This window comes from Vipera berus (genome assembly GCF_964194415.1).
Source record: "Vipera berus genome assembly, chromosome: 2".
In the NCBI taxonomy this organism is placed as follows: Eukaryota; Metazoa; Chordata; class Lepidosauria; order Squamata; family Viperidae; genus Vipera; species Vipera berus.
In genome coordinates, this window is record NC_138203.1 from 35,006,940 (window position 1) to 35,032,044 (window position 25,105).

At 38.8% G+C, this 25,105-nt stretch overlaps 1 protein-coding gene across 1 annotated transcript; it reads left to right on the forward strand.

The window, feature by feature from the left end:
* Window positions 1-2,553: 2,553 nt before the first annotated feature.
* ZNF366 (zinc finger protein 366) lies at window positions 2,554-17,145 on the forward strand (the record flags this gene model as incomplete). The annotated part of the gene is made up of 4 exons (XM_081316569.1): window positions 2,554-3,837; window positions 4,487-4,678; window positions 14,349-14,523; window positions 16,631-17,145. The coding sequence occupies 4 exons, from the start codon at window positions 2,554-2,556 to the stop codon at window positions 17,143-17,145; spliced, it is 2,166 nt and encodes a 721-aa protein (XP_081172695.1).
* Between the last annotated feature and the right edge of the window lie 7,960 nt (window positions 17,146-25,105).

The window sequence follows — 25,105 nt, forward strand, 5'->3', positions numbered from 1 at the left end:
GCCTTTTTCCTGGGGTTGCCAAGGACATCTGGCTGGCTTTGTGCCTAAGACAGGATTAAAATTCAGTGTCTCCTGGTGTCTGTCCTGATGCCTTAACCACTGCACCAAACTGTTTCTTTCCCTCTATTTCCTAATATTGTGGAAAGATTAGAATTAATGAGAAGCATGTAGAGAGCCCATAAAATTTCTCAAACTTTGTCCCTCAGCCTTCTATTGGGGGTATAGCTCCCATTCAGCAATTAAAGGATCCCATACTGAGGAAGATTATTCAAAGGAATGATATGCAAAGAAGACATAATAAAGGGTAAGAAAAATAATATACTTTCTTGAATTCTATAAAAGCTCCAATTTAACATGAAGTAGAGGCAAATGCAGTATCTATTTCAGAATCATACTACCAGGGCTATTTTTGTCACAGAATGCTCAGAACGGAGTTCCGGCACCTTTTTTGGATGGAACCTTGTAGGGTAGGCAAGGTGGGTTGTATGACGTGTGAGTTCCGGCACCTTTTTCTTTTACAAAAAAAGCACTGCATACTACAATGGTGAGAATCTTTGGTTACCATAGTCACATCAGGTTTGCTCCTTGGCATAGGAAGTTATATACATAGAAGAGCAGGTTTACATATTGTAACTTCCAATTCAGCAAAGGGCATACATATGGTACACTACCTTTGTAAAGTTGTTTAATGTTTAAGATCTCTCTCTCTCTCTCTTTCTCTTCCCTCCATGTCTCTAACTAGCTAGTTAGCTAGCTACCTGTAATTAGGTAGCTATGCACCTCATCTTTCTGTCATCTCTAAACAACGGTGTCCTCAAATATTTCCCCCCCAATAATTTACTAGAAAACAACATGGAACCTTGAACTTATACATTTCTATCTCAACCATCACATACTGTATTTAAAGAACGATCATTGTTTTCTCTGTCTCTTAGACACAGATGTCTGGAGCTCATGCAGATGCCTTTAAAGCCCATTTGGCCCAAAGGTGATGATTTAATGTGAGTACAGATGCTGTGCTATTGATACTTAAACTTAAGGCTTATTTATTTGTTGCACATTTATTCAACAAACATTATAAAACAGGCTAAATAACAAATGGATATAAAGGGTTGAATTAATTTGTTGGGCAGAGTACAGCATTGAAAGGCATATCCAAAGGTCCTAAATTTACCAGTAGAAGCACACAGTACCAATCTTTCATTGTCTGCTTACTAGTTTCGGCAGTTCGTGACAGCCTGCAAAATCAATACTTAGTCACATAGGACATTGCCTTTCACTGAATCAAGCTTTTGGTACATATAGTCCCTCCCAAAATCACTAAACTGTAAATGTTACATTGATAGAGGTAGAAATAATGACATTCATGGAATAAAAACATGGTATGAATGCCATTTATTTAATAGTATTGTTTCTGCCCAGCTCAGTCCAATTTTTTATTTTGGTCATGTCTATTTTTTGGGACTGCGGCCTTCTACTCTTCTACCACTCAAAGGCTAAAAGCGACCCATATAATGTGATGGCAGGTCTTAAGGGGGTTCAAAGAGACGTTTTCCCAAGTCTTATCTGGAAATTGTAGACCTTGACATGTTCTGCATTCAAAACAAGCAACTGGCTATGCATGAAACTTAATGGGTTCTAAGACATGCCTTACTTTCTCTGAAATTAGCATTGCCAACTAATCCACCAGCTAGCAAACTAGTTAAACAGCTTAGTAATTAAGGCAAGTTGCAACTGGCCACACTATTTTGAGTGTGACCCCCTCCCCAGAACTGTGACACATTTTGCTATTCAATACTGAGTTTTAACTGATGGGGTAAGGCAAGCTATTAAGTGATTGCTAATAGCCATATGAATTATATTTAATTAATTTAATTGCAATTGACATTTAATTCAATCAATTGACATTTGGGCATTTTTGGGGGGATTGCCACACCTTTTCCACTGTGTCCCTAAGATATTAGTCAGAGCCTAAGTGTGGTTCTTGACCCCAAAGGAATATACTGTACAGCATGACTTTAGGAGCAGGATGATTGCCTAAACAGTTATTTCCAGTTCCATGATCTTAATGAACAGGAATGTTCATTAAGTATGTATGAACTCATATATGTATGTATGTATGAACTTTTTTGAAATTGAAAGGCACATCTAAATGCAGCCATAGTGGAGCAGCAGTAGTAGCCCTTATCAACCATAGCTTGTACTCATTTTTTAATGCATGGAAGAATTAGACTGAGTCCTTTCATGTGGAGTTACATGTCATAAAGCTATATTAAGCAACTGCATGAAGTTGACCAGATTTTTTTGTTAAAAGCCACAAAGACTGACAAATGCCAGAACCCAGATTTCTGGCCTAGAAAAGTAAACTTGAGGCTAAAAAAAGAAAGCAGACAAAACAGGATAGACCACCATCTTTTGTGTTAAACTGTCATTTAAGGATTTCAACTCAATTACACTTCATATCAAATAACAGCAAGTAGGAATAAGATTGGTTTTAAAAGATGTTATTTATTATTTGAAGGAAGCTAGAATGTCCAGGAGAACTTCGGTGCAATGAAGAAAGAGGACACACATTGCAAGATGGACAATATACAAGCCTTTTCCTTTGCTCATTGCTTGGATCCTATTGTAAAAACCAATATAGTTCCACCCCTCAGTGAGGAATTCAGGACACAGCTTGCCCAATTTGGATACAGTCCTCCCACAGACTTAGAAAACTTCAAAAGTTCTTTGGAAGGGGGATCTCGTAAACGTAAAAGCATGCCAATGAAAATGCCTTCCACTCTCCCTCCAGGAGATCCCACATCTCCATTGGACAAAGTTGAAGAAAATGTTGATGGAGGTTCTCCCAGCCTCCCTTCAATATTTCAGCATGAATCCACACAGCCAAAGTACAATGCTCACATGATCGACCTCTGCAACCTTGGTTATCACTTTTACAGGACTCTGGAACACTTTGGGACACAGCATATCAAAGAAGAACCAATAAAGCCCAAGGTTCTATGGCCTGGTCCTACCACTTTTCTGCAGGCTCCCTATTCATACTATCCCAAAATTCATCCTACTCTAATGTTTCCTTTTATGATGCCCCCAGATTTGCATTTTAGAAATCCTTTCCCATTAAAAAGACCCCTGGAGCCAGCCTTTGAAAGGGTTGAGTTAAGTGAGCAAGCTGAAAAGAAGCAAAAGGTGGAAAGAGTAGATGTTAATATTCAGATCGATGACAGCTATTACATTGATGTAGGAGGGGAGCAGAAACGTTGGCAGTGCCCTATGTGTGACAAGTCTTACACATCCAAGTACAATTTGGTCACTCACATTTTGGGGCACAGTGGCATCAAACCCCACGCTTGCTCCCGGTGTGGCAAGCTTTTCAAGCAGCTAAGCCATCTCCATACTCATATGCTGACTCATCAAGGCACTCGACCTCATAAGTGCCAGGTGTGTCACAAGGCCTTTACCCAAACGAGTCACCTGAAGAGACACATGATGCAGCACAGTGACATTAAACCTTACAGCTGCAGGATTTGTGGAAGGGGTTTTGCTTATCCCAGTGAGTTGAAAGCTCATGAATCCAAGCATGAGAGTGGCAGAGAAAATATTTGCATTGAGTGTGGTCTTGACTTCCCAACTTTGTCTCAGCTGAAGAGGCACTTAACCACCCACCGAGGTCCTATTCAATACACTTGCACTGAGTGTGACAAGATATTCCAGTACCCAAGCCAGCTGCAGAATCACATGATGAAGCACAAGGATATTCGCCCATATATTTGCACTGAATGTGGTATGGAATTTGTGCAGCCACATCACCTGAAGCAGCACTCCTTGACTCATAAGGTAAGCTAATGCCAGGGATTCTCCAATAGTTGTGCTGGGGGGGGGGGAAAACCCTGCTAAAAAGCAAATATTTTTAAGTACTTCTAAACTGAAAGTAACAGAGAAGTCACTTCGAGATTACTACCATCTTTACTTCTCCCTAACCTCAGAAACACTTTCAGTCTCAATAGCATTGATCCTCACTGCAGCCATCTTGAAATGTCAAGAACACCATACTTGCTGCAGCCGTCCAATAGGTGTTCACAAATTGACATTTGGCCAGTATCACCCTCTGTCTTTATATGCCAGTCCATTTATTTGGCTTTTTTAAAAAACACCTGACTGTGCTTTTAACTGTTTCATGAAAGAGAAGCCACCTAAACTCAATTAAAAAAAAACTCAGCACAGCATCACAGCAACATGCCCACTATGGGGAAGGAAGAGAGTCAAGGGGCTCAGAGTAGATAAAATAAAAGTTCCCTTAAAAGAAGATATCTGACCCAAAACTCAAAAGTTTGCAAAGCTAGATTCCTTTTTCAGTGTGGTTGAGCCAAAGTGAATAGTCTCAGCTACCCCAGCCAAAACCAAGATCAAATTTAAAACAGAAAAAAGAAAAAGGCGGGGGTTAGGATTAGGAACCAACACTTACCTCATTCTTATGTTTTTCAAGGGTGTGAAAGAGCACAAGTGTGGAATCTGTGGTCGGGAGTTTACACTACTTGCCAATATGAAGAGACATGTCTTAATTCACACCAATATCAGAGCCTACCAATGCCACCTCTGCTTTAAAAGCTTTGTGCAAAAACAAACTCTCAAAGCCCATATGATTGTCCATTCAGACGTCAAACCTTTCAAATGTAAGGTGAGTATTTCTTACCCTAGGTCAGGGGTCAGCAACCTGAAACAGTGAAAGAGCCACTCGGAACTGGTTCCCTCACAAAAGGAAAAACTGGGAGCCGCAAAAAAATGTTTGCACATGCGCGTACATGCGCGCATGCGCAGAACAGGGTTTGACTGAAGAGTGGAGCCAAGGCGAGATATGCACCCACCCTGCATATTTGAATTGATTGGTTGAACTTTCTTAGTCCCACTTTTTTTTTTTGGACTGCACATGGCAGAGGACTGGGAGCCGCGGGTTGCAGACCTGTGCCCTAGGTCAAATGAACTAAAAGTTATAAAAAAAAATTAAGTCACTGGTGGAGAAGGACCTGATAAATTCATTATAGGTTGCACAATAAACAACAAAGGCAACTTGTCATAAATATTATTATGTCTATGGCTAGCTGACATTTGCATTAGTAGAAATATGTAAATATCAATATTATTGAATTCAGAGCACATGGATGATTTAATAAGACCTCAGAATAGCTCTTTTCATACATCATCATACAAACCAGTATGATTCACTTTCATGATGTCCCATATCTGCTTTCCTACGCTTGCTGGTAAGTTTGATCCTTCTTTACTTTTAAAAGGAAGGAGATAAATTCATGTTTAAGAAAATTAGAGTGAAGACAGTTTGAACCATACCACAAAAGCTTTTGTTTCCAGTAACTCCCAACATGCTTTAAATCTAACCAATAAATCCTCCACTTTGGAGTGAATTTGGAGTGTACAGGAACTACTGTACTTTCAACCAACCATTGTTCAGAGAAAGCTAGCCAATACCAGAACACTAAAAAAGCTAGCCCGTCATTGTTCACTTTTTTTCCGTGCCAGAGCATCCTCCCTTCCTAACCACTTCCAGCACTCCAATAATCAACGAACACCCCCTCCTTCTTTTTCACAAAAATGAAAACAAATATGCGTTTGGTATATTATGGTGCTATTATCCTAGCAAGTCCTGAAAAATGCTTTGTCCAAGAAAATCCTGATTATGGATCAAGTCAGCAAAGTTGCATTTGAAATCATTTCCCAAAATGGATTTACTAAAACAGAACAATATTCACCTGCAGATGACATAATAAAGCCTCCCCCCCCCACAACACTGTGGAAATAGAACTAGAACATTGCAGCAGATCATTGCTGGTTTGCTGTTAACATTGTGTGACAGGATAGAGACCTATAACGCAACAGAAGCAGGATAAAGTCAGTGCAGTGCCTTTCAACCTTAGTAACTTTAAGATTTCAACTTCCAGAATTCCTTGGCCAACATTGGAGTTCATTCTTCATTCTTAGAAAAGAAATGTCAATGAATCTTAAGCTAACATATTTATGAACTTTCTTCCATATTACCTGGTATGAGTGATCTTTAAGGTAGTATTTAAAAGAAGCAAATCTGAGCACTTTCTCATATCAAGAGATTGGGAGCAGAAGCAGAACTACTATTTTGCTAATAACAAAAATATTTATACCACACCAGGACAATCCACTTATCGTTGTGGTTATTGTCATTCAGTGCCAATCTACAGCTAATATAATGAGCAGTGGGTTCTTTGGGGCATTTGATGAAGTTGCAGACATCTGCCTTATGTAATTTGCTAAGTAAAACCTCACTTCTATTCTGGACTGTGGCCTGACATTCAAATCTACAATGCAAGAAATGAAACCTACGTAGACTTGTGCCTATACATGATTATAATATTAATTTGATTTCCAAAAGATATTCATTTCTGGAATACATAGGCAAAATAGAATAGAACAGAACAGAACAGAACAGAATAGAATAGAACAGAACAGAATAGAATAGCAAGGGACCTTGGAGGTCTTCTAGTCCAGCACTCTGCTCAAGCAGGAGAACCTATACCATCTCAGACGAATGACTGTCTAGCCTCTTTTTAAAAATCTCCAGTGATGGAGTGTCCATGATTTCTGAAGGCAAGATGTTCCACTGGTTAATTGTCTTCACTGTCAGGAAGTTTCTGCTTAATTCCAGCTTGCTTCTCTCTTTGATCAGTTTCCAACCATTGTTTCTTGACCTGCCCTCTGGTGCTTTGGTGAATAATGTGACCCCCTCTTCTTTGTAGCAGCCCCTCAAATACTGGAATACTGCTATCATGTCTCCCCTATTTCTTCTTTTCTTTAGACTAGCCAAACCCAAGTCCTGTAGCCATTCTTCGTATGTTTTAGTCTCCAGGCCCTTGATCATCTTAATTGCTCTTCTCTGAATGTTTTTCAAACACTCAACATCTTTTTTGTAATATGGTGACTAAAATTGGCTGCAGTATTCCAGGTGTGGTCTTACTAGGGTTTTATAAAGCGGTACTAATACCTCATGTGATCTTGATTCTGTCCCGCTGTTTATACAACCCAGGATTGTATTTAGCTTTTTTGGCTGCTGCTGCACACTGCTGGCTCATGGTTAAGTGATCGTCCACTAGGATTCCAAGGTCCCACTCACAGTTACTGTTTTTAAGCCAGGTCTTGCCCAATCTGTACATGTACCTTTGATTTTTCCTACCTAAATGTATAACTTCGCTTTTTTCCACATTGAAACTCATTTTGTTGGATAGGGCCCATTGTTTAAGTTTGTCGAGATCTTTTTGGATCCTGAGTTTGTCTTCTGGGGTGTTGGCTACTCCTGCCAGTTTAGTGTCATCTTCAAATTTGATGAGTTCACCTTCAATTCCCTCATCTAAGTCATTGATGAAGATATTGAAGAATACTGGGCCAAAGATGGAACCTTGTGGTAACCCACTGCTTACTTCTTTCCATGTGGATGTAGTGCCATTGAAGACTACTCATTGAGTATGGTTTGCCAGCCAGCTACAGATCTGATGTTGTCTATTCCACTTTTTTCTAGCTTACCAAGGAGTAGGATGATATACTATTTAGCATGATTAATAGATAATGTTAATCTGTTATGTAGGTGATAATTGTTCAATTTTTTCTCCTTTTCCGGAGATGGGGTACTTGGACTGATGAAATAGTGCCATAGTTTCATTGTCTCATTCTTTGACTCTTCAGTTGCTGCACTAAATCAGCCTTCCACACTCTTGTGCAGTGTTGGGTTTGCAGTTCCCAGAATTCTAAGCATTAAGGCCGTGATTGCTAGGTATTCTGGGAGCTGCAGTTACAATATATTTATCAGCTATCAAATAGGAGAAGAAGGACTGAAATGAGGAAGCATTAAAACTAGAACGCAGACTTTGCCTTCAAATTTCCTTTTGATTTTATTCTTCATCTTGAGATTGCATTTCATAGCACTTAGTGTGATTGCTAGTCTGCTGATGATAAATATATCTGACATTTGTATTGCACATTTCATTCCAAAGGGAGGTCAAGGATATTTAACAATTTGATATACTGGCTAGACACGTGAATCAGTCTGCGCATGTTGCCTTTTTTATCAATACAAAATATCAATTATGCCTATACCTAAAGACAGAAAATATATTAGCAGCACTAGAGGAGACAATGCCATATTTTAAATGGGATAATATTAATTGAATACCATCATAACTCGCACAACCGTGTCAAAATGAGTCTATTGAAAATGCTATTAACTTTTTCATGGAAATAGCTGCACCTTCTGACAACCTGCAGAAGAATACAGTCAGTCGATGCTACTCCTGTCTTCATCTTTCATTGTCAGCACCCTCTTGGATGGCAGCTGTTTCTAAAGACCTCCAGTGGCCCCCAATCCCCTATTTACTGAATGAGGCAAAAACTCCTTTTACCTCAACTGTGAGCTCAGATTAGGATTGCTTTACCTTTTTTTGCCCTCGGGAGGGCACAGGATCAGCACGTGGCTGCAAGAGGAAGTAAATATGAACGAGGGCATTGGTGACTCACTGTCATCATTTCTCTCCCTCAGGAAAGAGGGAAATACATTGTAAGAATGGAATTCTCATTAGGCTTGTGTGAGCAGGCCAGACTTTGTCCCATGAAGCCTCCTTTGGCTCCAGAGACAAAGCTATTTCAATGCTGTCCTGAGATGCCACAATCACGCAGTTCATCTTGTTGCTTCATTTCTGGCTTCTCCTCAGTCTCATCTGATGACGGGAGGCCTCTGGCTTGGTCCTGGAGGTCCTGGAAATGCTTTCTGGATGAGCCTTTTTAAACTGGGCTTGCCTTGGGAGAGCCCAGAAGTGAAGTGAAGAGCAAAGCAGAACAAAGCAAACTTAAGTGCAGTTTTCTAGCATGATAGCTATGACTGGTATATTTAATTCAAAACAGTGGGCTGTTTTGTGTAGCAAAGTGGGCTGACACAAAAATGATGAAAGATATGTGATGATTTCATTATGCAGATTATGCATATTTGTGTCATTGATATGATTCATTTGCACCATTTGCCCCTCATCCTTACTAGTGCTCTAAAGACACTCATTGCTTGTAGTCCTGTCAAAAACAAATCACTATTTTAAGTTTTACATAGGAAATCAGGCAACAAAATGAATTACTCTAATTATATGTTACCATCTTCATAAGAGAATGGCAATAAAGTTGAGGAGTAAACCTTGCTTGCCCACCTCAAAACATAGGCAGGACCAATGCAAAACTAAATTAATTACATATACAGGATTGATCTTCTTGTACCTAATCAATTCCACCTTCCAGGATATTAAAATTTGTACCATAAATTGGGAAAATAATAGTCCTACTGTAGTCTGCAGTGATCAGGTTCCTTGAGTATTATATTCAGTGCTGTGCATCAAAGGTAAGAAACATTCAGGCACACTGGAGGAGGTGCAAAGAAAGGCCATGAAGATGGTTGAGCACAGGAAGCAAAATTATGCAGGGAGCAAATGAGATAAGCATTTTTTTTTCCAAACACCATATGGTGTCAGAAGTAGTCCAGGGCATGTTCGCTATCATCCTGAAATGGAATAATCAGATTAAACCAGATTCCTGCATTAAAATGAGAACTAAAGTCCTATCTAAAGTCCTAAATGCCCTTTTCCAAGGCTTTTATTCTATGATAATCACTCACACCTTGGAGGAATTTTAGTAAGCCACATGAAGCTCTGATGTTTGCCTTTGAGGTAGACAGTCAGGAAACAGAAAGCACAAGATATACTGCAACTGTAGTTTACTGTATTGATAGAAGCTATACTAACAGAATTTCCAAAGCCTGATAGCATTTATCCTTCCTTCTTACACTAAACAAGGTCAGTCATGAGTTTCTTTCTTGCACTTTTCTGTTTTCCCTTGTCTGACTTCATGTTTTGTTACCTACTTTTTCTGAGGACATTTCTGTTCTCTACTACCCATGAAGCCACAGGTAATGTCTTAACTATAGGAAAACCAAGAAACAATTAGCCTTTTCAATATCTCTACATTGCACCAAGTAACTTTGTCAAATAATTAAGAAGGATGATGGCTTATCGGTGATGGGATTTAGCCAGTTCGCACCACTTCGGCAGAACCGGTAGCTAATGTCTTGTTGCCTAGGCCCAGAATGGACTTCTGGAAGCGGCATCCACACCAAGAACCGGTTGTTCACATATTTGAATCTCACCACTATGGCTTATGCAGAGATAAAATGGACATCCAATGTTTGGTAGCATTTTCTGAGGCTCCAAAAAACTTGCACAGTCCATTTATAAAACCAAACCTGGAATCTACCTGACTGTGCACTTTAAGCAATGTCAGGCAGCTGGGCCTAACCACTGCAGCTGTTCCATAGCAGTTTAAAGCAATACGAGGGCAGGAATACTGTAAGGACTTTTAATTGGAGAGAGATCTAGATAGCCAACATTATGGCTGCCATCAAAGTTATCCATTGTTAGCAAACTCACCATAGTCTACTGGTATGACAAGATACCTATTATATCAATATCAATTCTTATCTAGAACTCCCTCAATCCTGGATTTGGACTAATGCTTTAAAAAATAATTTTATCACTTTAAAAACAATAGTCTCTGTATTCCTTCTTAGGGAAGGTATTTATATCCTTGTAGATCATGCACTGGATAAAGTTATCTGTGCAGGAGGGAAGACGGGTGCAATGGCTCAGTGGGTTTGTTGGCTGGAAATTTGACAGCCAGGTTTGAGACCCAAGCGTTGTGTGACAGGATGAGCTCCCATTATTCGCACCAGCTCCTGCCCACCTAGTAGTTTGTAAGTATAAATACGCAAGTAGATAAATAGGTACCGCTTCGGTGAGAAGATAACAGTGTTCCATGCACCTTGACATATAGTCATGCTGGCCATCTGACCATAGAAGTATCTTCGGCCAATGCTAAAAAATGGAGATGAGCGCTGCCCCTTAGAGTCAGACACCACTAGACAGGGGAAACCTTTAGTGCAGGAGGGAAAAAAAGCATGAATCCAACAGCCATCTGATCTTTGTTGCACTGAATGGTCAGATGGAGAGAAACTAAGATAGTCAATAGAAGGAAGGAAATCCAACAGACTGATTTTAAACCCTGACAGTTTTGTTCCTGAAGGGTTTCAACAGGCAGCAGCTGAAAGTGGCCACTTGGAGAAGGGGATCGGCCTGCTTGCAAGAAGCCCTGGAGAATTGGGGCTGTTTGGCTGGCCTTCAGCAAGTTCAGGCAGTGACCAGATAGCCGCTTTTTGGCACCATGCTCCTCCTGAACAGAAGGAAGGATATCGCTGTATGAGCTACTTGCTTAACAATGGCTTGCACGTCCCCAGGGAATGGCCTGCAAATAGATTTCATCTTGCTTTCTCTTGTACTTTTTGGAGCTTCCTGTTTTCTCACGGCCCTTTTGGACACTTTGCAGTCTTTCTCCCTCTCCCTCTCTCTCTTACTTTCAGGAAAGGAACACCCTTCTTATTAAACCGTCTTTTAAAAAAGAAGAAAGAAAACAAGGGTAAGACAGCACAGCAGTGGCCTTTCTACCTCTCTGCAGGCTTGGGCTTTCTTGGACTAGTTTCTCAGAGCAAAACAAAACAGCCTGCTTTCCTACGGAGCTGATCACAAAGACCAGATGTGGCCCAAGGGCAGAAGACAGGCTCTGTCGCTAATATTTCCTCATTACTTGGATTTTTTTCCTCTCCAACGAGCAGTGCTATCTGCAGTCTCTTATATGAATCCAGCCAGAGATTGCAGGTTTAGCTTACAAATAATTACACAAATTTTGTTTCCAAGTGCAACCGTGTAGTTAATGCATGAATGTACTGAAACAACTGTTCCCCGTCCATGTCAATGCACACACATGTCCTTTGTTATCTTAACTGTTGTCAAACATTTGAGATTCTTTTGTTTGCTGTTTGCAAAAGGATTATAGTTCCAGACTGTTCAGGTTGATGCTGGAATGAGTCTTTAGAATAATATTTTCTAAAACAGAATGCTGAATTATATTTAGCAATGTCCCTCAAAATGTACTGAACAATCTGGGACAACTTTTACAATAACCATGGTGTTCCATCATAAGCTACTAATTTGTCAAAAATTTACTTTGTGTAAGTTTCAGTAGTGAAGCAAAGTGAAGTCTTCTTCAGCATTTAAGAAGGGCCTCAAATGACCTTTAAGAGAATGGTAAATAATCAGGAATGCAGCAGAAGATGGTGCCAATGTTAATAAAAATGTATCGTTTTTTTTTACCATGACTGATGTTGCTTGGCACAGCTTTTATTTCTTTTATTTCCTCCATTTTTAAACAACTTTTCATAGCAATAGGACTGATTAGAATGAATTGTCTATAAGGATATTTAGGATAGCTAAAATTACCTAGTTGTACACTGCCTCATTTTGCAAAATGTGTACCAATATGATAGTTGGCTACTGAATTGTTCTAAAAAGAATTAAAACACGATTGCGGTACTGACAAAACTTCTGCTGTTCAATTTATCTTCTACAAATTTGTCTAGTAGAATAGTCAATATACATTTGGGATGGAATAAATCAAGCCTTTAAAATGACAGAATTGCCCTGTCATGCCAGTGAGTATAGTATGGAGTTTTATTTAAAATATTTCAAAAGTTAACAAGCAATCAATTCACATGAAGTATGCAGCCTTTGTATGAACTACTTGGCAACCTTGAATGAGAAGAAAAAAATGGCTGCAGCCATGCTAATTTGTAGAGTTTATTCATCTCTGTCTGTTGGAACCATGACACTACTCTCAGAATATTCCAACAAAAAAGCCAAAATGAGTTTCAGCGGCCAATTTTCCTCACTGAGATAGACTGCTTTAATACGATAATACTGGTAGTTTTTCTCCCTTCCCAGGAAATCCAAAGGTTTGCTAGAGAGAGCAAAGAGTCCATCAAATATTAGCTGGAAAGAAACATGAGCAAATCAAAGATTAAATAAGAAACAGAAATACACTTGAAGAGGAAATACAGAACTTCCTCTTCATCTGTTTAGTTTTCCTGTAGCATTCCATGCATTTTAAACAATAGGAATCCCAATGGTAAACACACACCATCTTCTAGAATGGCTAGCCCCCAACCTGACACACTCAGATACATTGCATTCCCATCACACCAGGGAATGGCAACCTTGGATATTGGAAGTGACCATCCATTCAACCTTGAAGGCACAACTTCCAAGAAGGTTTTGTTTAGAATAAGAGTGATCTGCATTTCTGAATAAGCTGGTACAATTTCTCAAATAGGCCTAAGACCATTCAGAAACTACTCTGCAATAAATCTGAGTTTGTTCTTATATTTACTCAGCCAGCATCCAATAAAAATACTTGCCTGCTATATTTGTATTTTTAGGCTATAATTTTGTTTCCAGATCAAAGAATATTCAGTAATTTCAAAGCCTCCTGTACTCTCCATTTTAGTGAGTACAGTATCAAATTTGAATGAAAGAGAAGCATATCAAATTTAGCTGTAAAGACATTCCTTTTCCTTGAGGACCTATCTGTAATGGTTGAGTTTCATTCATTGTAGAATGAAATTAAAAAGTGGAATTTCTTCCAAATTTTGGATCTATACCCTAACCATAACCCTATAGTCAGCACTTAGATTTCTATCTCAGATTTCATCTTTTTTGGCCAGGTCAAATCTGACATGTTGTAAAAAATATACTTTGGAGTAATTTTCTGTCAAGCCTGTCAGAACTAGAAGCCTCACAGGCACCAATTCAAGGACACAATTTTTGAATAATTCATTTTATTTCCAGAACTAGAAAATCCTGACAATTTAGAGAACTGTTCATTCTTTGATCGAGATTAAAAGGAGGCAATAGAAGAAATGTTGCTGATTTATGCTTCAGAAAGAGAAACTGCAGAACTGTGGAGAAGTTGACTCAGTGTAAACAGGCTATGTCTGGGGGGGGGGGCAGTGGGCTAATGCCTTGGTGGAGCAGTGGGCTAATGCCTCCTTAAGTAACACCAGCTGCCTGCAATTAGTACAGGTTCGCATCCCACCAGGCTCAAGGTTGACTCAGCCTTCCATCCTTCCGAGGTAGGTAAAATGAGGACCCAGATTGTTGGGGGCAATAAGCTGACTTTGTAATAATGCCGCTTGGGGTGTGTGTGTGTGTGTGTGAAAGCCCTAATAAGCAGGCATATACATAGAATGAAGGCTACTGCTAAGCTTGTAAGCCGCCCTGAGTCTTAGGAGAAGGGCGGGATATAAATGGAATTAAAATAAAAAAAAATAAAAAATAAAAATGATCTCTTTGAAAAAAGGTGCCTCATTCTGATTCTCATTGGTCTTTTGACAGCTGTGTGGAAAAGAATTTAATCGAATGCATAATTTAATGGGCCACATGCACTTGCATTCTGACAGCAAGCCATTCAAATGCCTCTACTGTCCCAGCAAATTCACCTTGAAGGGGAACCTCACCAGACACATGAAAGTCAAACATGGGGTCATGGAAAGAGGATTTCGTTCTCCAGGTAAAAAGTGATAACTAGCCTTATTTGTATTTCATTCGATAATATAATGACATTATTGAGCATCTAGAAGTTGCCGGAGTTCATTTGTGTAACAGAATCAAAATCATGTCTAGTTGAACCAGATTTTGTGAAATAAGAGGTTCTGTAGAGCAGGGCTTTTCAACCTTTTCACAGATTGTACCGCTTTTAGGACATGACAATATTCGAGTACCACCAGTGCTTAGCAAGGTGTCAAAAACTTGATGACTGAATAAAAGGGGCAGGGTTTTGGGTTTTACTAGTTAGATTCATTTGTTGTTATAGAAATGGCTAGTTTATACTATTATGGAAAAGTAAAAAATTGAGGTTCGATGTTAATGCTTCATTCTACCACAACAGAGGAAGTCGGAAATCAATGCCTTTTCTTTTACCCTTCTCCTCCTCACTTTCCCCCCCTTCTTCCTCCCCATTGTGTCCTACTATTCGCTTTTGTATTTTTGTACTTTATTCCATAGTCTAATAAAATATTACAAATCGTAAAAAAAGGAAAAAAGTACCGGTTTTAATTTCTTCGGTGGTGGTTCCTTTGTTCTCAGGCCATGTGGAGGACCCCCAAGCAGTGCAGGCTGCCCAGAGCCCTGGTCAGTGGAGGGCAAGCACCCAGCTCAGCCCAGCCTTCCCCAAGGGCCCCCCCGGCTGCGCTTAGCTTCTCCTCGAGGCTGCTGCTGTTTGGCTTGCTCTCCTTGGTCAGGTTGCTTATACTGTGTGTGGGAGGGCAAAATGTGTGGGTCAGAGGGAGGCCCACTCCCTCTCCCTGCGAGGAGCATCCTCAGCAATAGGATGGGAGACCACCAGAAGAGTCAGGAGGAGGGGACAAGGGGATGGCAAAAGGGCAGCAGGGCTGGTCGTGGCCTAGTGCTATGGCAGGTCTTCCCTCAAACCCTCCCTCCCCCTCATTATAATTTCCTTCCTTCCTTCCTTCCTTCCTTCCTTCCTTCCTTCCTTCCTTCCTTCCTTCCTTCCTTCCTTCCTTCCTTCCTTTGTGCTCAGGAAGGGATAACAGGAAGGGGAGAGATTGCCAGTGCTGCCGGTGGCCATGCTGCCGCCGGCCATAGCTATCCCATGCAGGCAGGGGCGGGCCCAGTGAAAGGGAAGCCTGGTGGCTGCAAGGCTAGGTCACCAAGTGGGCATGGTGCTGATCTACTGTTGGGGCCTATCAAAGCCAGAATGCACTCAGCCTTATATGCGTGGGGCAGTCATGGAGCCAGCGAGGGTTCCCCCGCCATCTCTGCCCCACCCCCTACGGGTGCACAGAGAAGGCAGCGAGCGCACGAGCACTGGCATCCTGGGGGAAAGGGAAGTGCTTCTCTTGCCTTTTTTCTTTCTCAGTAGTCAGAAGGGATGGTCAGCAGGGATGTCGGGCACTCACTGCCTCCTCTTTGTGCACCCAGTGGGCGGGGCAGGGGCAGCCCCTTGCTGCCCTTTCCCACAAAACTTCCTTTTATATCCTCTCCTCTCTCCCCCTCCTCCTTTTCTCTTCAGGGCACCTCCAGCTTCCAAAAGCGCCGATCAGCTGGAGCCAGGCGCTGATCCTGGGGCTTCTGCTGAGGCCCAACAGCCCTGCAGCTCCAGCTGTCTCTCCCTCAGGCTTGTGTGGTGCTGCCGCTGCTTCAGCTCATTCATCTCCCCCCCACACTACCACTTCTAGAGAAGTGGTTGCGTACCACCTGCCAGGTGCCAAAGTACCACCGGTGGTATGCATACCACTGATTGACAAGCCCTGCTGTAAACCACTTAGAGTGGGCTGTAAAGTACTATGAAGCGGTATATAAGTCTAAGTTCTATTGCTATATATAATAAAATCAAGTATTACTTAGAATTTCTATAATAGTCCAAACTCATCCAATATTTATGCAATAAAAACTATTCAAAATTGTCAAGAATGTCAAGTGAAATAGCAAAGAGCCCCTTTTTTTATATTCCCTACTATAAAATTGCAAAATAATCATAAGACACAAGTTGAAATATTCTGCACAAAGCTGAAGATCAGAGTCACTGTAATTACGAAATTGACATGGAATGGGAAATGTATCCATTAATGCATTTGTCTTGTTCAAAAATATCCTAGGATTTGCAAGGGAACAACTGAGCATATCAGAAACGGATACCTCAAGAAGCCTAGAACAGGAAGAACCTTTTGACCTTTCCCAAAAGAACCACAGGCAAGGACTATCCTTTCATTCTGACAGGGAGACTGCGAAGCAAAACACAAGCCACGATGAAGAAGACAATTGCCAGAGGGCAGAGCAGTATTCCCCTCGCATGTATGACAAGGGCAAGAACCCTAACAGACTGCAGGATCCTCCAGGCGAAACAGAAAATGAGGTTAAGGATTTCAGAGAGTCCTACTGTCATGGAAAAGAGAAAAAGTACAATGACACCATCGAGGACAAACAAGAAAACAGAAGGGAGCAATGCCGGGGAGAGAGAGACTTTGTGAATCACAATGAGGAATATCACTTCGAAAGTAGTAGATTCACTCAGTCTCTGTCTGACTATTTGTACTTTCAACATAGGAACAAGAGTTTGAAGGAGCTGCTGGAAAGTAAAATGGAGTCACAAGCTGTTTTTCTGGGGATCTAAATGGTCATCACTGAATTATCTTTGGGGAAATGAAGTGTTTTCAGAGTTTTTGGCTAACATGAACTATAACATTTACCAAGACTGGTAAATGATAGCAAAAATTATTAAAAAATGATAAAAAAAACCTAGCAAAAATAATTTAAGACAAATATCCCTTGTTCCTTCAGGTTTTCTCTTTTTTAACAGTAATATTTTAGAGATTAATCTAATCTATCATTCTCTTCCCAAAACCTTGACCAGATCTACATGTTCAGCAGAACAAAGTGGAAGAGTCCTGAGGTAGTAAGTATAACAGATGGCATACAATATAATCTTTTTTTATGTTTCCCTATGTGATAAGTTTTTTCCCATCACAACTTTTTCCAGGCTACACAATCCTCGTTTTTGTTGGTATATTTATTTTGCTTGCAGGAAGTGAAGCACATGTGAAGCAGCCACCTGAAGTGTCTAGTCTCTAACTCAAGATACCACCATTTCCTTCTGCCAGTGGTGAAGCTCATTCCAGGACTTGGTTCCAGGCTCTTTAATATTCTCTCACACTCAGTGGTGGGATTCAGCCAGTTCGCACCACTTCAGCAGAACCGGTAGCTAATGTTTTGTTGCCCAGGCCCAGAATGGACTTCTGGAAGCGGCCACCACACAGAGAACCAGTTGTTCACATATTTGAATCCCACCACTAGTCACACTGTGGCAAGGCCAAGAACCTATAACTGGAGCAGATCTGCCTGAGCAATAAGAAATGAGGAAGAATCCTCTTTCTTATTCCAGACACTGGAAGAATAGGCTTAGCCTCTTTGTGGTGGTATCTGTTCTTCTTTCCTGTTTTTATACAGTAACATTATAGAGGTTAATCGTTCCAAACTCTTTTACCATAACCGATCTAAGTTAGTAACTACATGCACTCTGCAGATAACCAAGGGGTCCCTTGAAGGCCTACTTTTCATACAAAAGCTGTCAGTTATAAAATTGCTCTTTCACTAGATCAATATACCTACCATGAAAGAAAGAGAAGTTTATTTCAGTTCTGGACATGGGTGTTTTTTGTTTTTTTTTTGATAATTCAGTTTTGCATTGTTTGCCTTTTGGTGGGCGTTTCAGTCTGTGTTGATTCCTGGCAACTACCTGGACAAGTCCTTGAAGTTTTCTTGAAAGATTTTTGAAACTGGTTTGCAATGGCTACTGTCACCCATTTGGTTTCATGCCTGTGGGAATAAATTCAGTCTCTTGGTTTCTAGCCTGATGTCTTAACCAATACACATTATTATAGATTTCACTGTATAGTTGCAATAAATACTTAAATTGATTTGAGTGTCATTCCATATCTTCATAATAGCCAAGTCTATTCAGTGACATACATACTTAGAAAAGTAGCCAAGGATGCAAAAATGCTGTATCATTGCAATAAGCAATGATTATATTGCAGTAAAGGTTTTGATTATTTTGTCCATATTGAAAGATGCATCCCAAAAGATTTTCTTGACAGATGAACAAAAATAAGTATTTTTATGTAATCCTGTGATACAGAGGAGATCCTTATATTTCCATATATTCTTTTATGTGGAGATCACTACATTGTTCTTCATGTGGGATAATATGAAGAAGTATCTAAAGCATCTTCTGGGTTGAATTGCCCTTTTAATTTGATGAGTCTAATAACTTCCATAGGCTGTTTGCTTTACTTGTAGACTATGCTACATTTGCATGTAAGGTTATTAAGGAAAACAAAATCTCAGTGTGGGCTTGTTAACCTTAATGGTCCCATGTCTAAACTACACCAACTAAAGAACTTATTCCACTCTTCAAAAATATAATCAAGGTAACTATTGACTTGATCTGCATTGCAAAGTTGCAAACCAAGACTTTACATGGACTTTACCCTGGACTGTAGAGCTATGAGAAGCATTCAAAACAGACCCTTTGCAACATTTGAATGTGCAAGCGAAGGTTGGTCACAGCTGCATTGAAGGCTGTCCCTGGCCATTTGCATGTATCTGTGCAGACAATTTCTATAGAACTGCCAGTGGAGGGAAGTGACTGACAACTGAGACAGACTTGAAAGCAGCTACACAAGCCATACAAAAGTTGCAACTGACAATGCTTTGAGGAGAGATGCATCATACACGCTAGCATATTTTGCAGAGCACGAATGCTTTGTACAGCTATTGTATACTGGGGAGAATAATTTAGTGAAAGAGATAACACACAAAGATACACAAGAGCATTGCCCCCATTAAAATAATTCTAAGGGAACTCTAGACTATAAAATTTATATCTCATGCATATTATATGTATGAAGGAAATTCTATACTTTTTTGGACATTAATAATTATAGATATCAGACAAGGAGAAACTTGCACACAGACTCTGTGGAAAGTAGAATTGTCACATTATTTCAAATTGTGCAAAACCTAGTCATAAAAAGGGCAAATGTTCTTTAACTGAATTAATTTAGATGTAGTTCTAATTAAATAAAATAAATGTAAAATTATTAGCACTATTGTCCTATGTATTTAAACTTCCCATTTATGAAGGCAGTCTTTACCAGTCTATACCTCCTTATAATCTCTGAAGTCTCATTTCTTCTTCTTAGTAATGACTCAATCCTGCCACAATACTGGTCACCATGTGGGAGAGATAATGAGGGAATTCATGAACTTAACACTTTCTTTTCTCCTTTACTATAATTGATTGAATTACTGTGAAAATATTTTCAACAACAGATAACTGAGAAATATGGTTCAATTTTTTTTTAGAAAATGAAAATGCTGGGCAGAGCATTATTTGGAAGTGTGCCCATATGGCCCCTCTCCAAGATAATTTGGCATAATAAGGTGCAATTTACTGGATGGAGTTGGTATACAAGGGATGATAGCTTTATGGTACTTTGGTGTTTGTAACTGCTTATATTGCCCACAATAGCCATCTTGAAATGGTCCCTTGAACAGTATTTTGCAAGACTTCCTGCAACATGATCATGAAAGATTGGAGAGTGCTGTTGTAGTGATTGCAATGTACTCCATCCAGAAATTAACTGACTCTAATGCTTCAGCCATTTAGCATTCTCAAGATAATTGATTCATATACTGTTAGTGTAGACATGTTGGTTGTTAGGTAAACCAGAGGAGGGCAAGTGACAGAGTATGTATTATGTCAGGGTACAAACTCTGCCCCTAGAGCAGGGATGTCAAACTCCCGCCCCGTGGGCCGGATATGTCATCAGGAAACCACGCCCACCCCAATGGAGAAAAAGCTCCGATACATCGTGTGACATCACGTGACATTGCGAATTTGACATTTCTGCCCTAGAGTACTTACATATTACATCAAAATGCAAATAGAAAGAATGGAACTTTCAACATGATATCATAGAACACGTTTCATCACTTAGGTGTCACTGTGTTTAGGATATTATAGGATCCTATGGCTAGTAGGACTTAGGAAGAAAATCGTGCAGAGTTCAGACCTAGGGACAAACTAGAAAATATATGGTGCTAATACATTTCCTCCCCATTCAAATATATTCAGAGAAAGGATTTCCCTTGTAATGGCAACAGGACAAGGAAAGGTAAATTCCTCTTTTCTGTTTATCTTATGAACCTAAAAATCAGTAACTCACTCAGCCAATTCTGTTTGCATTTTGAAAAATCCATACAGTATTTATAAGTAAAGCTACACTTAGTATCAGGGCTAATTTGGCACTTGCTTCAAAGTACAGAAATGAGAATAACGTTAGAATACAATTCTTCCTGTGTTCAATATGTCTTGCTGTCATTATGTAAGTATATATGCGTATGATTATGGCCTTAGATTAGCTTATGGCAATAATATGATCTGCATCTTATTGGATACTAGTAGTCTGATATTAAAATGAGAACTTGTATGTGAAGAGGTCAACAATAAATAGCAGGCTTTCTTCTTATTATTCATTGGATACAGTTTGAAAACTTCATTGTATAGACCTGTACTGGCTAAGGAGATGTTTAGATGTAGCTATTCAGTTAGGAATGTATGACTTTTTGGAGAAGTGGAAATGGTATTTGACCTTTGGTCATTGTGCTTGGAGATGCACTCTAATAACAAGCAAAAGATAAATAAAAGCCAAAATAAATTTGACATGGTGGTTTCTCACTATGTACATAATAATTTTTCCTAAAGCATTACTTTAACATTTCAATTTGGCAGAAAAACTTCAAGGGTTGTATATGGCCTTAGGAGCTCAGATTCCTCCATTAAGTAATATGGAAACCTCACTAACCTACAAATAAGGTGTTATAAAATTGCTTACAATTATACTCATAAAACAAGAACAATCCCCCAGGCTAAATTACACAAGTTTTCTATACAGACTGACCTCTTGCAAAGGTGTGAGATACCATATTATGCTAATTTTCTTGTCATGTTCCTTTTGAACCTTGGTAATTGTAGTTTTCTCTTATACTCTGTAACAGGAGTAGATTCACAAAGCTATAGTTGCAGTGTTCTTCGTACCAAATCTTAAAGATATCCCTAAAGAGTCTTAGGGCACAAATATGCTTTATTTAAGAACAAGCAGTACCAGTAGTCCTCAATAGGTTGCTTAATCACCATTCAAATTTACAATGGGCTCAGAAAAAGTCATTTGTGACCTGTTATGACTACGACATCACACCATCACATTTCAGGCACTTGGCAACTAGCTTGCATTTACAACTGGTTATAGCATCCTACAATCACATAATCTCATTATGTTATTATTATTATTTTGCCATTTTCTAGCAAAATATGCCCATTGGGTAAGCTGAATTTGGACTAATGACCACATGATTCATTTAATGACTGCAGTGAGTTGCTTTACAACTGCATAAAAATGGTTGTAAATCAAATCCAGTCACATGGTGACTGAACTTACAACTGTAATGACTTACAGCCAGAATTCTGGCTCATCTGTGATTATAATTCAAGGACTAGCTACATTTGGTAAAAGGATTCTGGGCAGTCATATAGAATTCTGCAAGACGCAGCAGTACATAGCAGGCAAGTGAAAAATTGGAAAGAAATATTGATTGCCTCTCATTGTAAGCGGATATAACTAAGATAAGAAACAGCATCAAGCTGATCAATTAACAAATGATCTAGGAGAGCTCAGATATATTTGGAAAGTGGTAAAAAGAGTCAATGCATAATATGAAACATAATTTCTATTTATGTATCTCAAAACCTTTTGGTAGCCTAGCATATAAGATTGCAATTTTATTTTCATTTGTAAGTATTAAGTATTGGGGAGAATGGTACCATAGTGAATTAAATAAGTTAATTAGATTTTGATAGTTATTTTATCTGTATAATTTTTCTCAGCAACCAGGTGATTCTTATTTCTGTATCCCTTTATTCTGCTGAAATATTTGCCCAGGGATATCATCTCTGACATCTTACTGCTTCATGGTGCGGTTGCATTTTGCAGCTGATGGTGCAAATCTTGAAAGTATAATTTAAAATATAATATTTATATTATGCCCATTTTATGTTGAATAGAATTCTGCTATTTGTCTTGTGTTTACTAAACTGAATAAGGTCTAACATTAACATTTTATGTTTTATCTATATAACAAATAATGTGAGCTTTGTAAATAAAATTCAGCCAATGTTCCAATTTACTTTTGTTACCTAATAATTAATTTCAGAGTTGCATGTAAAATATATTTTGTTAATTTAAATAAAATAAAAAATAGACATATCAATTGTCAGTTGTAATTTCTGTCAAGTACATATAGAAATATCAGTGATATCTTCCAGATATACCAATAGGCTCTGTTATGATGTTCCATATTGCTTTCTTCAAGACATAAATGATTTTAGAGGCATCTTTTACCTGGATTTATCTTTCATCAATGAAATGAGCACTGGAGACTTAGGAAATTATGACAATCTTTTAGTTCATTTATGAACACATAAAATGAAGGTAGATAGAGATATGAAGCAATAATTCTACAGGTAAGAATTATATTGCCCATGTAAGATCTGTACAGAGAGGTCTGCACCAGCCTTTCTACAAAAATTTCTTTTGTTTCTAAAAATGCTTCTATCATTTTTTCTGCATACAGACCCCAAATCCAGCTTTTGCTATGGGACTGGAAAAGCAAGGAGAAATGAGTCATCTTCTCCACTATAGCTCTTACATTACAAGCATTAGAATGACTTAAGAAAATTGTTGAGCTACCTATGAATAGAACTGACCATTTTGTCTTTATCATTACTTTGTGCAGACGCCAGTATTCTTCTGGAAAGTTAATCAGTCTCTCTGTGTGTATGCAGACAAATATACATGAATATTTTTGATGGGATCATTGTAAAGAGACGTAGAACTGATTCATTTACTACACTAAGACATTTATCTAACCATTGTTAAATATTAATAGAGGACTGGTGAAATATTGAGGGAGCTCCAGTAAAATAAACTTCTGCTGTAAAATTATAAAAGGCACAAAACTAAAACACACAAACAATGTACACACACAAAAATGTTTTTAATAATAGTATTAATTCTTGTCTGTATATATTGTTTTGCTTTGTTGTATGCCACCCAGAAATAATTATTTGTGAGATGGGCAGTCATATAAATATGATGAAACAAACAAACAAACAAGTCGAATTTGGATAGAATTATAATTTACAAAATTTACAAAGGGGAAGCTGTCAAAACAATTCAAAATAATCTTGCCTTGATTGTGTTTGGAATAAAAGAAGTTGGAGAAAACTCACTGTTTTTCAAGATTCTGTTGTAATCCCTCTATAACAATAAAGTAGTAATTTTGTAATTCCAGTTAATTGGGACATGCCAATACTTTATAGACCATGTTTTCCTAAAAGCAACAAAGATTGAGCTCCTTAAAATCAAATCATACTGATATAAATAATGACTGGAACACACATGAAAACAGTTACAACAATAGGACAATTTGGAAGGCAAATTGTAATTTGTACAATTTGTAATTGTAGTTTTATGAAGTGTTCATTTCAGGGAACAACGTGAATGGAGAAAGGTTTTGATTGTGTACTTTGGAAACACTGTAAACTTGTTCAGCATGTGGAGGAAACTCTGTGCCTTTGATAGCTGGGAGGGACCACCATAGTCTCATGTGGCTCTTAGTGTTTCCGCTTTGCTAGATGCAACAACAAATTTTAAAGGGGTACAAAAGGCTTGACCTTTTTATAATATATTTGTTTCAGCATCTTTGTTGGCAGTTGAACTGAGTTCCTTTCGCATAATAGAGCATCTCTGAAAATTCGTGATAATGATTCCATCACTACAAGTGAAAAAACAACAACATTCAAACATCTCATTGAAAACAAAAATGCAAAATTTACCATTAGAATTTAAACCATTTAACTTTTGTTTTGTTTCAAATATCTTTGGAACAGTTTGCCACATTTTAGCTTGCTTGAACCATCATTCATTTCTTCCAGCTAAACTTTTTCTTCCGTGGCTTAGATGTATCCAGGGCTTTTTTTCTCATAGAACGCTCAGAATGGAGTTCTGGCACCTTTTTTGGATGGAACCTTGTAGGGTAGGCAAGGTGGGTTGTATAACATGTGTGAGTTCTGGCACCTTTTTCTTTTACAAAAAAAGCACTGGGTGTATCTAGCATGAATCATGCTCAAGTATACGCCCACAGATCCAAAGTGCAGGTATTCAGTGTGATAAAAATAAACAAGAGCCATTGTCTGTGTTTGCCCTAACCCAGTTCAAGTGCCACACTACCTAGAGCCATTCAGATATGGGTCTGTGCCTCAGCTGATTTTTATCATGAGGTTTCACATACTATGTTAAGTTGTGGAATATAAAGCCATTATTTTTGAGATGAAATATGATTACCGTAGTTATTCTCACAGCATATTGAGTAATATGCTCCTGTTTAAAAATCACAATAAGGTCACAGAACATATTGAGCCAAAATCAAAATAGCTTACATTTTGATTTAGA